This window comes from Pongo pygmaeus, chromosome 10 (assembly GCF_028885625.2).
Source record: "Pongo pygmaeus isolate AG05252 chromosome 10, NHGRI_mPonPyg2-v2.0_pri, whole genome shotgun sequence".
Taxonomy (NCBI): Eukaryota; Metazoa; Chordata; class Mammalia; order Primates; family Hominidae; genus Pongo; species Pongo pygmaeus.
In genome coordinates, this window is record NC_072383.2 from 50,668,530 (window position 1) to 50,686,233 (window position 17,704).

The window sequence follows — 17,704 nt, forward strand, 5'->3', positions numbered from 1 at the left end:
CCCCTATCTCTCAAGATTAATCCTGTACCACTCTTCCCTCCCCTGCCCTCACCATATTGCAGCAATCCCAACTGCGCATCCTGTCTTCTAAACCTCTTCAAAAGACATTCCCAGGGCTGGCAGCTTGTAATTTAGACCTCCGTCTGAATGTCACTTCCTCAGAGGTCTCCTCTGACAGGCAATCTAAAGTTGCACCTAATAACTTATGACACCACCTTGTTTTAATTACTCACAGAATACTTGTTGTAATATTTTATTTATTAGTTGCTTATTATCTGTCCTTCCCCCACTAGAATATAACCTTTTTTGGGAGAGTTCTATTCCATGTTGTACCCACAAGTGTCTGTGCCTGGCACACGGTGGGAAACAAAAATTTTCATTTAATGAATGAAATGTAACATCAGCTAGGGGAAGCATGAATAGCCCTAGTCTCAGAAATGCCAAAGGCCTAAATTGGACTAAACCTAGTCAGTAAATTGGACCATTAAATGAGGTAAAAGCCCATGGCAATTAAGTGTTCAGCATTTGTTACCTTCTTATTCCGTCTAAACATGCCTCATTAAAACCATTCTTACACAAGACGTTCGATTTGTTTTGCCTTTACAAAAAGTAATTTGAAAACAAACAGTGGCTGATGCCTGTAATCCCGGCACTGTGGGAGACCTCGGAGGGAGGAATGCTTGAGTCCAGGAGTTCGAGACCACCCCAGGCGACACAGGGATACACACCGCCCCCTCAAGCCCGCCACTCCGTCTCCACACAAAGACTTTTTTTTAATTAGCTGGTCCTGGAGGCACTCGCCCGTGGTCCCAGCTACTCGGGAGGCTGAGGTGGAAGAACTGCTTGAGCCCCGGAGGTTGAAGCTGCAGTGAGCCGAGATCGCGCCACTGCACTCCAGCTTGGGAGACAGGGCGAGACCCCGTCTCAAAAAATAAAAATAAATAAAAATAAAATCAGTGATTTCTGATGTGGCTTTTAACAACTAGGCCGGGCGCGGTGGCTCACGCCTATAATCCAGCACTTTGGGAGGCCGAGGCGGGTGGACAGCCTGAGGCCAGGAGTTCAAGACCAGCATGGCTAATATGGTGAAATATCCCGTTTCTACTAAAAATACAAAAAACTAGCAGCGAATGGTAGTGGGCGCCTGTAATCCCAGCTACTTCGGAGGGTGAGGCAGGTGAATCGCCTGAACCCGAGAGGCGGGGGTTGCAGTGAGGCGAGGTCGCGCGCGCCATTGCACTCCAGCCCGGACAACAAGAGCGAAACTCCGTCTCAAAAAAGTACATTAAACTCAGAATCTTCCCTTTCAGAACATCCATTTCGCCACACCCATCACCGGCTCCGTGCAGAGTAAGCGGAACTAGCAGCGAAGCCCCGCCCTTCCCGCCACTCTTCCGGCAGGAAGTCTGTGCGTCAGGAGGCCAGCCAGGACTCAGCTCAAGCCCCGCGCTCGCGTGTAGCCCTACGTAAAGCGTGAGGGGTTTCGCGACAAGCCACGCCCCACCCCTTTGGCCACATGTCGCACATGTCTTCCCGTCGGACGCCGTGCCACCTCGCCGCGCAGCTTTACGAACCTAGAGCAGCGCCGCCCCACCTCCTGTCTCCGTCCTCACCTCCCCGCCCCCTCCCAGCTTCGCGTCTCATAGCTCGACGCGCCCGCTATAATCACGTGATTGCCTCATCCGGGTCTTTTGCGTTCTCTTTCCCTCTCCCAACATGGCGGCCTCAGGTGAGCAGCCGAGCGCGGCCAAGGACTGGGCTCTGAAACCCCCCTCCGAGCGTGATCCACTGATTTCCTGAAGTCGGGGAATTGCTGGCGCCGGTTCCTTTCTGAATTGAGGGCTGCGGCAGGCTGGCGGCGTGGCCATGTTAGGTTACCGCCTCGGGATGTTTGGGGGGAGGGGAAGGTGTCCTTCCCCTCCCCCTCACACTCTTTTCACTCTTTCTGCGCGAGATTGGAATAGGCAGTAATGGTGGACTCTGGCCTGAATTGGAGAAGGAGGCGCAGAAAGGTGTGCGGGTGGTGCGAGGCCTTTTCGTAGACGTGAAGCACCGTGCCCGCGTGAAGGCGTGGAGGAAGGAAGGAGGCGGTTGCTGCGCGGACGAGTGCACATTAGACTACGTTTCCAAGGCGCGAGGCTGTAGCGGACCGGAGTCGGGGGCAGGGGAATAAGTGTTGTGGGGGGAGCAGTTGGAACGCGACGCGAGTCGGTGGAGGGGCGAGGGAAGGCAGCGGTGCGCGTGCGCGGTAGGAGACACGAGGGTAGTAGAGACGGGCGCGCCTTCAATGCGTGCGCTAGAACCCAGATGGGAAGCTTTTTAACGCGCCTGTGTTGGGCTCTTTTTATGTCCTTTTAGGTTGTGTCTTCCCTTTCTAGAGTGTGGCCCTGTGCCTGTATTCTTCCAAGGGTGTGTGTGTTAGGCTTGGAGGTTGGGGCTATTGGCGTTAGATGGGGGTGGGGAACCCAGTGTACTGCGCACACGTGTTGGAGAAGCACGGGTGTGCACCTCGATTTCCTTCTAGGCTTTTTTCTCATACTCAATTGGAGGCATTTTTTACTCAGCGCAGCTATATGCCAGGATCAGGTTTCTCTTCTGGCGCTTCCATGTTGGTTGAATTTGGATAGATCCAATGGTAGATTTCAGCTTTTTTTTTTTTAAGGTAAGTGTACAACTACCAGCAGGTACTTTTAAAATAGTGCTTACTAGTGGCTGGAGTCGCTTACTTCTTTAGACAACCTTGGAGGGGAATATCAGTGCCTTGCGAGTCTAATTACATTTCTAATGGGCTTATAAGAGCAGTGATGACCCAACATCTTGTAGCATTGATTTTAGTTTGGGGAATATAGTTTGTTTTCTCTGGCATGACCTTGCATTCTTCAAAACATTATTTGAACTATCTCTGGGTGCTCATTTCTTACCTAGTAATTCATCATCTCTATTACAAAGAAGCTAAGGGTTATGGTTGGCTTTGGAAAATGTTGAGAAATTTGAGGTGCATTTGAACATCTTTCATTGGTGTAACGCTTGACACTTGACCAAGCACTTTTGTACATGTTGTCTCCTTCCATCCTGAGGTACTGCAGAGAGCTAGTGGTATTTCCCAGCTGAGGAATATTATTTAAGACCACACTGCTCTCAGCTGGCAGAGCAAGGTCATAATCTTTGAGATTCCTTAGCAACTTAAAAGTATCAAGGTGTCATCATCAGTTTAGGATGCTGCCCGAAAGCATCTGAAGTTTACAAAAATGTTCATATTTTTTTCTCCAGTGGGCTAGTAAAAGTCCTAAATATATTTTAAACTAACCATTGCTTAAAGTACTTACTTGGTCTGGATTTGCCACCTTAACAATTTAGTATCGTAATTTAGTGAAGAAAATCTGTGTTTTCTTAACTTTTGTGTAATTTTTAGAGGCGGAAGATATGACAACAATTCATGTCCTTCGTTTTACCTAGTTGAGGGAAATCCAGACTGATAAAAGGGATTTACTCTGACGTCCCGTTCTCCTGTTCTTCCGTATTTACTCTACCCCCTTGAAAACCCTCATCTCCTTTAATTCACTTCAGTAAATCTTTTTAGCTGGTACTGGTATCTGAGCACAAATCACATCTTTCAGTCTGTTCTTGAGGAATCTGGGGTTTATCGGATTATTTCCCCGCTCCTCTTTCCAGTCACATTGGCTTTGTGAAGTAACCAGTATTCCCTGATGTGGGAAATGGATGTTATGTATTCTGCGTGAAGATACATAAAACAACTTCATACGCCTCTTTTACTGTTAAATGAGACCAAAAAATTCTTTGCAGCAATACCAGTTTCCAGTGTGATCCATTATTGACCTTCAAGAACTAAGGTAGGTCTCAAAACTAACTATAGAATGAGGATAGTTTGAATTCCTAGAAACTTGATACATTGAGCCAGTACACTTAATTCCTTGCTTTGCTTCTTAAAAATAATTCTTACAGGCCGGGCGCGGTGGCTTACGCCTGTAATCCCAGCACTTTGGGAGGCCGAGGCGGGCGGATCACTAGGTCAGGAGTTGGAGACCAACCTGACCAACATGGTGAAACTCTGCCTCTACTAAAAATACAAAAATTAGCTGGGCGTGGTGTCGCGTGCCTGTAATCCCAGCTACTCCGGAGGCTGAGGCAGGAGAATCGCTTCAATCTTGGGAGGGGGAGGTTGCAGTGAACCGAGATTGTGCCATTGCACTCCACTGGGCAAAAGAGCAAGACTCCATTTCAAAAAAAAAAAAAATCTTAAAAATACGAAGTTTTTCATTTTTCTTAAATTTTCATTGTGAAAATTTTACTTTAGTAGACTTGCCAGTAATAAGCCAGTTACCGCTTGAATCTCAGTTTATCTGGAAAGTGGTCATTATTTATCTGCTGTCCCCTTACCTAGAGGGAGTCAAATGTGTTTGATACAGGTTAACATTTAAAATGCTTTCAAATTGGGGAGGGTGCAGTGGCTCATGCCTGTAATCCCAGCACTTTGGGAAGCTGAGGTGGGTGAAACACCTGAGAACAGGAGTTCGAGACCAGCCTGGCCAACATGGTGAAACCCAGTCTCCACTAAAAATACAAAAATTAGCCGGGTGTTGGGCTGGGCACAGTGGCTCACGCCTGTAATCCAGGAGGCAGAGGTTGCAGTGAATGGAGATTGCACCACTGACCTCCGGCCTGGGCGACAGAGCGAGACTCCGTCTCAAAAAACAAAAACAAAAACAAACTTCAAAATTGGAAATAACATATGTAAGCTCATGCACAGGCCTTTCATTTCCATAATGCTTCAAAATGCCGTCCTGTGTGACATCTCATTTGATTATTTTTATAGGGAGAAGATGCTCTGCAGTGGTTGTTTTCATAACACTGCTGACTCTCACAGTGAAATGGTTTTAAGGATTGCCATTATATATTGCTTACGGATTCCCTAGTTTCAAATTCCATCCTCTATCATGTATATGTTATTCTGTGAGTAAGATACCCAGAAGGCCAAAACTAAAACTCTTTACGAAAATTTAAATACAAATACAGAATAGTGTCAGTTAAGATAAAGCAGTGTTTCTAAGTAATGTCATTGAAAAAAGAGGTATATTTCATCTCAAAACATTCTGGAATTCTCTTTTATGATGGTAGAGGAAATAACTGAACTTGAGTACAGTATTTTAAGTAATTATTTGTGATTAGGTTTGCCTTATGTACATTTATGAGCCAGTTTCTTAAATTTGTAGTAGATACTGCTGTGGTCCTGATGGTGGGAAAGTACCAAATCAAGAAGTTTAACTTGAATTTGTGTACCTCCTGTCTCCCATTTTGTGTAATGGTTAGCATGGCATGCATTGGGCACTTATTTTGTTTGATTATGTATATGATCAAATTGAGTATCCCTGGAGGGATAAGGAAAAGGTAGTATGGCATCTTTCTTCTTCTGTCAAAATGAAGTAATTGGGCACAGAGAGGTCATGTAACTGAACCTGTACGGGCGTCAAGATGGTGGAGCTTATGAGTTTTGACTCAGTGTTTATCTCTACTATGCTAAACTTACCCAATCCCCAACTAAATCAAAAGGTGGCTTGCATTGGGATCTTTTTGACTTTACAGTGGGTTTATCCGGATAGTAAATGCATTTTTTACTTGAGAAGGGTTTATCCTGACAGTCTCATCGTAAGTCAGGGAGCATCTATATAGTGCAGTAAAGGTGAAGGTGAAATATTATATTACATTGCACGAAATGTCTTTTCATGGCTGGGCTGTAAACACCAATGTAATTAGTCTAATTCTAGTCTATTTGGGTGGATTGATTGTGTTTATACAATGTTGTTGGTTTAGAGAAACATTTGTTAATCATTAATTCATATTTAAAGTAGCTTTTGTTTTGTTTGTTTTTGTTTTTGTTTTGAGACTGAGTCTCACTCTATGGCTCAGGCTGGAGTGCAGTGGCGTGATCTCGGCTCACTGCAATCTCCACCTCCTGGGTTCAAGCAGTTCTTGTAGAGACGGAGTTTCACCATGTTGGCCAGGCTGGTCTCGAACTCCCGACCTCAGGTGATCCTCCCACCTTGGCCTCCCAGAGTGCTGGGATTACAGGCATGAGCCACCACGTCTGGCCTAAAGTAGCTTTTAATTATGGAGAATGTGGCAGAACTCACTTTTAATAACAGCTTTATTTAATGTAATTTGTATACCATAAAATTTACCCTTTTAAAGTATACAGTTTGGACTGTGTGCAGTGGCTCACGCCTGTAATCCCAGCACTTTGGGATGCCAAGGCAGGAGGATCACTTAAGCCCAGGAATTCAAGACCAGCCTAAGTAACATGGTGAGACCACGTCTCTACAAAAAAAATTTTAAAAATTAGCCAGGGGTGGTGGCATGTACCTGTGGTCCCAGCTACTTGGGAGGCTGCAGTGGGAGGATTGCTTAAGCCCTGGAGGTCAAGGCTGCAGCGAGCCATTATGTCACTACTGTACTCCAGCCTGGGTGACAGAGCAAGACCCTATGTGATTTGGTGGGGTTTAGTATATTCAGAGATGTTCAACCATCATTATTATCTAATTTCAGAACCTTTTTATCACCCTCAAAGAAAAGTCCTTTATATAGGACTAACATTTCCTTTTCATTTATCTTTTTATTTATTGTAGTGAAACATCACTTAGAACATGGTTCTCAACTAAGGGACAGTCTTTTCATCCCAAACCTCCATCCCATGCCAGAGCATTTGGCAGTGTCCAGAGATGCTTTTGGTTGTCAGAGTGGAATGGGGGTCGGGGGTTGCTATTGGCATCTAATGAGCAGAGTCAGAGATAACTGCTAAAGATCCCCCCATGACAAAAAATTACCTAAGTTAAAATATCAGCAGTGCTGAAATAGAGAAACTCTGAGTTAAGAAGTAGGCTGTATTTATTTTAGTATCTATTATAACAAATCCTGTTTATTAAGAAAACCATGAATGTGTTGTCTCTTGTTTAAGGGCTTCTGGACTTGGCAATATTTCCATTTTTAAGATCTTTTATTAAACCTGTATGGGTGTATAAAGAGCTAGAGATGTGTTTTCCCCACTGTAGACCATGTATAAATAATTGGGACACGTTTTGTTTTGTGAGGTGATTGATTTGTTAACTTTTTAACCAGTTCACATAAGATTTAGAGAAAATTAAAGAATTGGACCAGTTCATTGTTGAATTGCAAAGGATTGATAAACCTGGAGCATTAAACAGTGCTTTACTTATAAAGCAGAGGGAACACTGTTGAAATCTAAACATGTAATGGGCCTAGGTATTGAGGGAGCAAAGGGCATGGAGGATTTAGATAACATCTTTTCTCAGTTATTGGAATGAAATGGAGTGGAACAAACATGGGCACCTACTTTAGTTTTATTGATTTTGCTTTCCAAGGGCTAATTCCTTTAAACCTGCTGCTTATATTGTGACTGAGTCAGTGCTGCTGCTACAGTTAAATAAGTTGAAGATCTTGTAAGGAATTTTAGCCTGTTTTTTTAAGACTCATCTAACAGGTGAGGCACAGTGGCTCAGGCCTGTAATCCCAGCACTTTGGGAGACAGAGGCGGGCAGATCACTTGGGTTTGGGAGTTGGAGACCAGCCTGACCAACATGGAGAAACCCCATCTCTATTAAAAATACAAAATTAGCCAGGTGTGGTGGTGCATGCCTGTAATCCTAGCTACTTGGGAGGCTGAGTCAGGAGAATCGCTTGAACCCAGGAGGTGGAGGTTTCGGTGAGCCGAGATTCTACCATTGCACTCCAGCCTAGGCAACAAGAGCAAAACTCTGTCTCAAAAAAAAAAAAGAGAGACTCATCCAACAGTAATTTCTTTTTTTTTTCTTTTTTTTTTCTTTTTTTTTTTGTGGAGGGGACGGAGTCTCGCTTTGTAGCCCAGGCTGGAGTGCAGTGGCGCCATCTCAGCTCACTGCAAGCTCCGCCTCCCGGGTTCACGCCATTCTCCTGCCTCAGCCTCCCGAGTAGCTAGGACCACAGGTGCCCGCCACCACGCCCGGCTAATTTTTTTGTATTTTTAGTACAGACGGGGTTTCGCCATGTTAGCCAGGATGGTCTCGATCTCCTGACCTCGTGATCCGTCCGCCTCGGCCTCCCAAAGTGTTGGGATTACAGGCGTGAGCCACCACACCCAATAGTAATTTCTTAACCAGAGGGCCTGGGAGTGGGTGGTAATCAGAGGAGGGGGAGACTTGTGATTTGAAAAGACATTCTAAGATTTAAAAGTGCTTTTAATATTTTTTAGTCATGATATTTAATTTGTTTGGAAATTTCAAATAACGTTAAAGAAGAAACTTGTTTGTCAAAGGAGTCAAGGGGTGAGAGTTGAGAAACTGTGATCTACAAAGTTGATTTAAGCCAAATCGGACTAAAGGGCAGATTAATTCCACATTCTGCTGTTTTGGTAGAAGATACGTATATAGAACACAGAGGAAAGGGATACCTTTTTCAGATTGTTATGTTCTTTTGTTGAGCTTGACCTTATTGTACTGACCACCGGTTCTATTTTTATCCTCCCAGTGGAAGGACAGGTTAATAATTGGATATTAGCTGATGATACTAGATTAAGCCCCATGAGGGTAAGGATCTGTAGCTAGCATCATATTAATCCCAGACACTATTTTTTAATTAAATGATATGAAAAAGTCTAAAATAAGCCCATGTACTGTAAGTGGTTTACCTCATGTCGTGTTAGCTTATTAAAATCTCCCATAGATCTTTGCATATGAGGCTGGGCACAGTGGCTTATGCCTGTAATCGCAGCATTTTGGGAGGCTGAGGTGGGTGGATCATTTGAGGTCAGGAGTTCCAGACCAGCCTGGCCAACATGGTGAAACCCCATCTCTACTAAAAATAGAAAAATTAGCCAGGCTTGGTGGCACATTCCTGTAATCCCAGCTACTCGGGAGGCTGAGGCAGGAGAATCACTTGAACCTGGGAGGCAGAGGTTGCAGTGAGCCGAGATGGCGCCACTGCACTCCAGCCTGGACAACAGAGTGAGACTCCCTCTCAAAAAAAAAAAAAAAAACCTTTGCATATGAGCTGCAGCAGTAAAAGTGCTATGAGACCCAACATCTCCGTAACCATATTCTTTGAAAGCTGTGGAATAAGGCCAAGTGCAGTGGCTCACATCTAATCCCAGCACTTTGGAAGGCTGAGACGGGTGGACCACTTGAGGCCAGGAATTGAAGACCAATCTGGGCAGTGTAGCAAGACCCCCGCCTCTACAAAAAATTTTAAAATTAGCCGGGCATAGTGGTGCATGCCTATAGTCCCAGCTACTCAAGAGGCTACAGTGGGAGGGTTGCTTGAGCCCAAAAGGTCAAAGCCGCAGTGAGCCATGATTGCACCACTGCAAAAAAAAAAAGAAAAAGAAAAAGCAGGCGCGTTGGCTCATGTCTGTAATCCCAGCACTTTGGGAGGCTGATCACAAGGTCAGGAGATCGAGACCATCCTGGCTAACACTGTGAAACTAAAAAAAAAAAAAAAAAATTAGTCTGGCGTGGTGGCACGCGCCTGTAGTCCCAACCATTTGGGAGGCTGAGGCAGGAGAAATTGCTTGAACCTGGGAGGCGGAGGTTGCAGTGAACTGAGATCCCGCCACTGCACTCCAGCCTGTATGACAAAGTGAGACTCCGTCTCAAAAAAAAAAAGCATAAGATGGATTCAAAATGTGATCTGGTTGATCATAAACGATACTTTTGGAGCTGGATTAATATTAAGTCACTTGAGAGATACAGAAAATACCATGTTCATGGTCAACTTTGATTATTTTAGCCGGGTTCATCTGGTTTGCACATTGAGACCATAATACTTCAGGTTCTAATTGTGTCCAGAAGGCTATGTGTTAACATTCATAGCAAACTGGTTACCTTTATTTCCTGAAAGTTAAATTTGAAAGAAAGGCAGATACGAAGTGAGAAAGCAACCTTCAGTTAAACAAAGGGGTACATCAAGTTTGATATTCTTGGATTAAAAATCAGGTGACAATTGGAACATGGAGGAGAAATTCATGATTATAAAAACCATGAAGCCGATCTTTTTTACAACAAAGCTGCTTGTTTTTTTCTTAATCATGTAGTGGCTGCTATCAGGCCAGTTCTGGAACTTTACTGAGTCCGTCTGCTCTTCTGAATCAGCTCTTGATTGGTGGTGACTTCTCGGAAGTTCTGAGGACCACAAAGAAAGAGCAGTGTCAGTTCACTAAGTTGAGCCATTTGGAGATTACTAAATATTCCATAACTGTGGGAAACACTTAAATGTGTTGGTTATTAGGGTTTTCTTGTGTTTTCCTTTTAGCATTACATCCTCATATACAGTGTTGTTATAGTAGAGGAGGACATTTTTTCTAGGCAGAGAGATCTAGGGAATATGACTGTTAACATTTGAACACTTTCAAATAGCAGTATGTTTTACCGTGGTTTTGATAACCTGACATAGAATGAGCTGCTGAGAGGCAAGGATACCTTGGTATATAGAAAGAGCCTTGGACTTCGTATGAAAAAAACTTGGGTTTTATCTTCAGCCTAACCATCTAATGTCTCTGTAACTTTACAGACATCTAGTGTTTCACTTAACCTCTCTGAGACTTAGTTTCCTTTTTTGTAAATTGATAGTTGTGGCCAGGCACCATGGCTCATATCTGTAATCGCAGCATTTTGGGAGGCTGAGGCAGGAGGATCACTTGAGCCTAGGATCCTCCAGGATACTTGAGACCAGCCTGGGCAACATAGGGAATTAAAAAACTTTTTAAAAATCAGCTGGGCGTGGTGGTGTGCCCGTGTGGTCCCAGCTATTGAGGAGGCTGAGGTGGGAGGATCACATGAGCATGGGAGGGTTGAGGCTGCAGATAGCCATGGCTACACCACTGAACTACAGCCTGGACAACAGAGCAAGACCTTGTCTCAAAAAAAAAAGTGGGGCCAGGTATGGTGGTTCACATCGTAATCCCAGCACTTTGGGAGGCCGAGGCAGGAGGATCACCTGAGGTTAGGAGTTCGAGACCAGCCTGGCCAACATGGTAAAACCCCGTCTCTACTAAAAACACAAAAAAATTAGCTGGGCGTGGTGGCAGGTGCCTGTAATCCCAAGTACTCGGGAGGCTGAGGCAGGAGAATTGCTTGAACCCAGGAGGCAGAGGTTGCAGTGAGCCGAGATGGCACCATTGCACTCCAGCCTGGGCAACAAGAGCAAGACTCTGTCTCAAAAAAAAAAAAAAAAAGAGATAGTTGTGATTCCTTCCCTATATGGTTTGTTTACAAGTGTCAAACAATCTTCAAAACTACCGTACTGAATATGTTATGTGAGATAAGAATTTTTACTGATCTTTTTTATCCAAAGAGCAGTGAAAGTAGTAACTGAATAGAAGTAGTTACAAAATTAAAGATCTCAAATGATAAGTGAATATAGTAGAAAATAAAAGGTTGCCCCCACACCCCAAACATACTCTCCAGGGTGTATCTCAAACACTCAGACCCTTTTCTATACGTAAACATGTGTTTACACGTAATAGGTATTCTGCAACTTTTAAATTTCTTATTTATGTCTGCATAGTACCCCTTCATGGAAATGCCATAATTTAACCATTTGAGGAGTGTCCATGTTATTTCTTTCTAAATCATGTTTTACAATATTGCATTGTACAACTCTTTAAATACCTGAGTATTGGTGAATAATCTTTCTCTTGCCTTTTAAAACAGCAAAAAAGAAGAATAAGAAGGGGAAGACTATCTCCCTAACAGACTTTCTGGCTGAGGATGGGGGTACTGGTGGAGGAAGCACCTATGTTTCCAAACCAGTCAGCTGGGCTGATGAAACGGATGACCTGGAAGGAGATGGTAATTTTTCTTTTGTCATCATGTTTGGAATGTTTCTTATTTTCTAGACAAAACCTATTACATAATAATTCACATTGTTTGTAATCTGAAAAGAACTTACTCATTTTTTAGCACCTGAAATCTTACATATTTTATAGAATCTAAGGTTTAATATGAGGTTTGGGCTATCAGACTTCGCAGTGAAGACTGAAGTGGTCATTTACGAGAGCTTTGCTAGTTCTTGTTCTTGCATTAACAGACTTCTTAAGTTACTATTCTTTTGGGCCTCATTTTCTTCATTTTAAGAGTAAGAACTAGATCATCTTTTAAAATTCCTTTTAGGTCTAAAATTCTGTGGGGTCCTCATAAAGTGATGTTTCAGGCTGCTCGCGATGGTTTACACCTGTAATCCCAGCACATTGGGAGGCCAAGGTGGGCAGATCACGTGAGATCAGAAGTTCAAGACCAGCCTGGCCAACATGGTGAAAACCCGTCTCTACTAAAAATACAAAAATTAGTTGGGCGTGGTGGCGTGTGCCTGTAATTTCAGCTACTCGGGAGGCTGGGGCAGGAGAATTGCTTGAACCTGGGAGGCGGAGGGTGCAGTGAGCTGAGATCGTGCCACTACACTCCAGCGTGGGAGACAGAGCGAGACTCCATCTCAAAAAAAAAAAAAAAGTGATGTTTTAGTGTAATCTGTAGGCTATGTTTACTCAGAGCCAAGGAATAATTAGTTCCAGGTGTTATTAGTATAAAATCGGAGTGTCCTTGAGTAAACGAAAATGGTCTGAGGAAAAGGAGTGAGAACAGTAATTATGGTGGGAAAATAAAGAAGAGTCATTTGGACAAGTTCTGTGCCTTCAGGGAGTCACCAGGAATAATAAGGAGCTATGTTTTATAATTACCAGGTATGACATAAATCTCATTACCATTGTTTTTTTCCTGAAAATCTTTTATTGCATGCTGAAAGAATATTTTTTCTTATGACCTGTTTTCATAATTCCTAAAAACAGGAAATTTTTTTTGAGACAGAGTCTCACTCTATTGCCCAGGCTGGAGTGCAAGTGGCACGCTCTCTGCTCACTGCAACCTCTGCTCCCGGGGTTCAAGCGATTCTCCTGCCTCAGCCGCCTGAGTAGTTGGGACTACAGGTGCCTTGCCACTGCACCCAGCTAATTTTTGTATTTTTAGTAGAATCAGGGTTTTACCATTTTGGCCAGGCTGGTCTTGAACTCCTGACCTCATGATCCACCTCCCTCAGCCTCCCGAAGTGCTGGGATTACAGGCATGAGCCACTGCACCCGGCCAAAACAGGAAATTTTATATAGGTCATACTTCCCATAAGTGTTGGTATCTGAAGTACAAATTCATGGACAGTGCTGTAGGAAAAGATTGTTTTTGTTGTTGTATTTTTTGTTTGTTTGTTTTCAGATGGAGTCTCACTCTGTCGCCCAGGTTGTAGTGCAGTGGCACGATCTCTTGGCCCACTGCAACACCTCCCGGTTTAATCAATTCTCCTGTCTCAGCCTCCCAAGTAGCTGGGATTACTGGCACGCGCCACCACGCCTGGCTGATTTTTGTATTTTTAGTAGAGACAGGGTTTCACCATAATAGTCAGGCTGGTCTCAAACTCCTGACCTCAGGTGATCCATCCACCTTGGCCTCCCGAAGTGTTGGGATTATAGGCGTGAGCCACCGAGCCGGGCCTGTTGTTGTTTTTAAGGGAGGATAGACCATGCAGAAAAATACTCAACTTCAACCTCACCGCTAGGAATACGAGAGTTGTCAGTAGTGGTTAAATACACCTGGAGTAAGAGGGACCCAGGTTTGAATCCTAGCTTTACCATCTGTGACCTTGGGCAAATTACTGTCTGAAATCTGAGTTTGCTTTTCTGTAGAATGGGGGACAACCTCACAGGACTGTTAAAAAGATAAGATGGGATATAATGAATATAAAGTAGCTGGCACACAGTAATATTCCATAAAGAGTTGTATTTATGGAATAATCTTTCTTTGCTACATAAGGATTAAGGTGTCATAATTAATCTCAGAAGCTTCTCTTTGTAAAGTGCCCTTATTACTGAACCCCCACTTTTTTTTGTCTGTTTTTCTTGTATAGCATGTTTAATATTTGGCAGTTAACATGGGTCCTCTTGTTCTATGACAGTAGTGAAAGAAGTTTCTTCTAATTTCTTACATTCATTCCTCTATCCTAGTTTCAACAACTTGGCACAGTAACGATGACGATGTGTATAGGGCGCCTCCAATTGACCGTTCCATCCTTCCCACTGCTCCACGGGCTGCTCGGGAACCCAATATCGACCGGAGCCGTCTTCCCAAATCGCCACCCTACACTGCTTTTCTAGGAAACCTACCCTATGATGTTACAGAAGAGTCAATTAAGGAATTCTTTCGAGGATTAAATGTAAGCGTAAAAGTTGTAATAATTAACTAGATATTGAGGATAATGTCTAAAAAAGACTAATTGTGGAATGGGCAGTTGCTGTTAAAAAAACAACTAGAAATATAATTTAAGGCCGGGAATGGTGGCTCACGCCTGTAATCCCAGCACTCTGGGAGTCTGAGGCGGGTGGATCATTTGAGGTCAGGAATTCGAGTCCAGCCTGGCTAACGTGGTGAGACCCTGTCTCTACTAAGAATATAAAAATTAGCTGTGCGTGGTGGCACATGTCTGTAATCCCAGCTACTTGGGAGGCTGAGGTAGGAGAATTGCTTGAACCTGGGAGACGGAGGTTGTGGTGAGCCGAGATTGCGCCGTTGCACTCCAGCCTGGGCAGCAAGAGTGAAACACCATCTCAAAGAAAAAAAATAAAATCAAAATTTTATGTGTATATATATGTTTTTTATTTTTATTTAATTAACTTATTTATTTATTTTATTTTATTTATTTATTTATTTTTTTGAGACAGAGTCTCATTCTGTCATCCAGGCTGGAGTACAGTGGATTACATGCCCAGCTAATTTTTTGTATTTAGTAGAGATAGGGTTTCACTATGTTGGTCAGGCTGGTCTTGAACTCCTGACCTCAGATGATCCACCTGCTTCGGCCTCCCAAAGTGCTGGGACTACAGGCATGAGCCACTGCGCCTGGCCTGAATTCATCTTTTTTTTTTTTGAGAGTTAAATTCATGTAGTTCAAAATTCAGAAGGTATAATAGGGCATTTAGTAAAGTTTCTACTATCCCTCTGCATCAGTTTTCCTCCTGAGACAACCATGTTCTTGTGTATTCAGAAAAATTCATGCACATACAGTAATGCTTTGTAGTTCTCTCAAAAAATGACAAATGAAGAAGAACGTTGGGAAACTTTGTTGTTGTTTTTTATTCCTTCAGATCAGTGCAGTGCGTTTACCACGTGAACCCAGCAATCCAGAGAGGTTGAAAGGTTTTGGTTATGCTGAATTTGAGGACCTGGATTCCCTGCTCAGTGCCCTGAGTCTCAATGAAGAGGTAAAGAAAATAAGAGTGGGGATATGAGGGGTATAAGTTCACAAATCTCATGTTTGTTGATCAAACTGGTATTTTTTAGGTTGAGTGAGAGGCTCACTTCAAAGATTCCCATATCTACAGATAAAGGCCTGCATTATTTAACAGTATATCACTTAACATTCAACATCTAGCAAGTCACACTTCAGCAAATTCAGTAGGCCCCAATAATTTAGAGAAGTACTTAGGTGGACAGTTGTGGAAGAAACCCACCACACACCAGGTCTCTAATTAAGTCCTACACTGGTTTACCCACAGTGTTGCCTCAACTCTTATGGCGTTGCTTTTTCAAAGTAATCTGACCTGATAAAGGCAAATAGAAAAATCAAGTTTGTTTAGTATTGAAAGGCATATCTCATTTTCAGGGAAGTGTTGTAATGATATTTTTGTTCATTTAAGAGGATTTGGAAACATTTCCTACAAAGGAATATTTACAGGAGAGTGACAATAAATATCCAGTCCTTCTGCTTGTCAACACTGCCCCCAAAGGTTTTCCTGTCCAAGGACTTGAGAGGCTTATATCTCAGAAGAAAAAAGACTTTTCCTCCTTTAACTCCCAAAACACCTTATTGTTTATTGATAAGGCAATTTCTAGTGCCATTTGTGCCATATTTCTGTAGTCCTAATTTGCCATATGACATGATTGAAATCAACACCTCTTGGAAATAGTTTTGCTGCCTTATAATTGATTACCTACCATCATGATAATCTGTAGTCAGTGTGAAATAGAGATAAAAATTAATGTACTTAGTTAAATGCATATGAAGGTCTAATCTTGTTCCAGAGTTACTCTTATTGGATTATTTTTAGATTTTTATTAACATTACTGGTCTCTAACTTTATTCAGTCTGGATAAGAAAAAGAATACCATGCAATTGTTAACTATTTGATGTTTACTAGATTAACTATTACTTAATATATTGTTGTGGTCCATATTTAAGAGTTACTTTGTTACTAGAGATTTCATTATAGTGGTGTTTAATATAGTTTTGGGTATTTTTAACTAAAAATCATTGTTATCCTTCTTCAACTGTAGATTCTACTATGAAATGAGGAAAAATCAGCAATAGAATTAATTGGGTTCAAAGTATATAAATAATGATGTGGGAAAGGGAAGTCAGAGGGTATCTCTGGAAGAACTGATTTATCTGAAGGTAATACTGAGTGAAAGAAACTAAGATTGTAGACAGAGCATGCTTTATGCAATTTTGCTGGTACATAGTAGTAGTAGGGGCTCTGTAAATGTGTTGGGTGTTTTTGTTTTTAAGAGACAGGGTCTCGCTATATTGCCCAGGCTGGATTTGAACTCCTGGGCTTAAGTGATCCTCCTGCCTCAGCCTCCCAAATAGCTGAGACTGTAGGTACATGCCACTGCACCTGGCTTCTATAAATTTTGATAAATAATTGTTGTGGCACCAAATATGCCTTTTATTCAGCTAGTTGTGTGAGAATTATTTTTTTAATTTGCTACACTTGACAAATAACCTTGGATAGTTAAAAAGTTAATTCTATTCTGTGAAATTAAGCTTTGTAAAAATAGTATGACAATTGACCTAATATTCAAGGCCAGCTTAAATTTGTTGAATTTTTACGTCTTTATAAAGGACTCTTTAGCCCACAAATTGGAGTGTTAGCAGATTACAGTGTTTTCCTTTATCTTCCTTCCCCTAGTGCTTCTGCTATGCCCAGACGTTCAAGGTCACTCAAGGGATTTGTGCATAATGGGGCAAAAGGTTGGTTAATATGGTCCTATGCTCTCAGTCTCTAGGTAACAGGAGAATTCGAGTGGACGTTGCTGATCAAGCACAGGATAAAGGTAAGGAAACTGGTAGAGATTTCTGTTTGGTAATGGTCCTAGGATGACACCAAGCCATCCTTTCCCAGAAAATTTGAATAGGGGTAGTGGTGGGCCTGCCTGAATCTACAGTAACAGTTTTCAATCAGTTTTGCCCCACAGGGGACTTCTGGCAATGTTTGAAGACATTGTAGGTTGTCACAATTGGAAGGAGTGCTGCTGACATAAGTAGAATCCAGGGGTTAATTCTATAGGGAGTAGGACAGTCCCCATCAACAAAGAATTATGCAGCCCAAAATGCATGTCAAGATTGAGAAGACTGATTGATCTAGATGAACATTAAATAGATGATAAATAGATTAGCTGCCTAACAGCATGTTGGTCACAAAAGGGACCTAATTTGTATATGTTTCAGGGACTCCTGGCCCATACGGAACTTGAGATAGCTAAGCATTAAACCAATAGGAAAAAATGGGAGGAAAAGAGCCACCTGGGGTTGAATTGGAGCATGTACTTATGGGGCCTGAGGTAACTGGGATGACAGTGTGACGTGAAAGTGAAAAATAGGGTAA

At 42.6% G+C, this 17,704-nt stretch overlaps 1 protein-coding gene across 4 annotated transcripts in view; it reads left to right on the forward strand.

Moving 5' to 3' along the window:
* The first annotated feature begins 1,387 nt into the window (after window positions 1–1,387).
* The window catches only part of EIF4B (eukaryotic translation initiation factor 4B), a 38,888-nt gene continuing 22,571 nt past the window's right edge, over window positions 1,388–17,704 (forward strand). For 3 of the 4 annotated variants that reach the window (XM_063672747.1, XM_054442185.2, XM_063672748.1), the window contains exons 1-5: window positions 1,389–1,729; window positions 11,715–11,852; window positions 14,048–14,256; window positions 15,185–15,301; window positions 17,099–17,153. In XM_063672747.1, the coding sequence (XP_063528817.1) occupies window positions 1,717–1,729; window positions 11,715–11,852; window positions 14,048–14,256; window positions 15,185–15,301; window positions 17,099–17,153 (532 nt within the window). In that variant the 5' untranslated portion in view covers window positions 1,389–1,716. Of the gene's footprint in view, window positions 1,730–11,714; window positions 11,853–14,047; window positions 14,257–15,184; window positions 15,302–17,098; window positions 17,154–17,704 lie in introns of all 4 variants that reach the window. The other variant, XM_054442186.2, reaches the window with a different exon arrangement.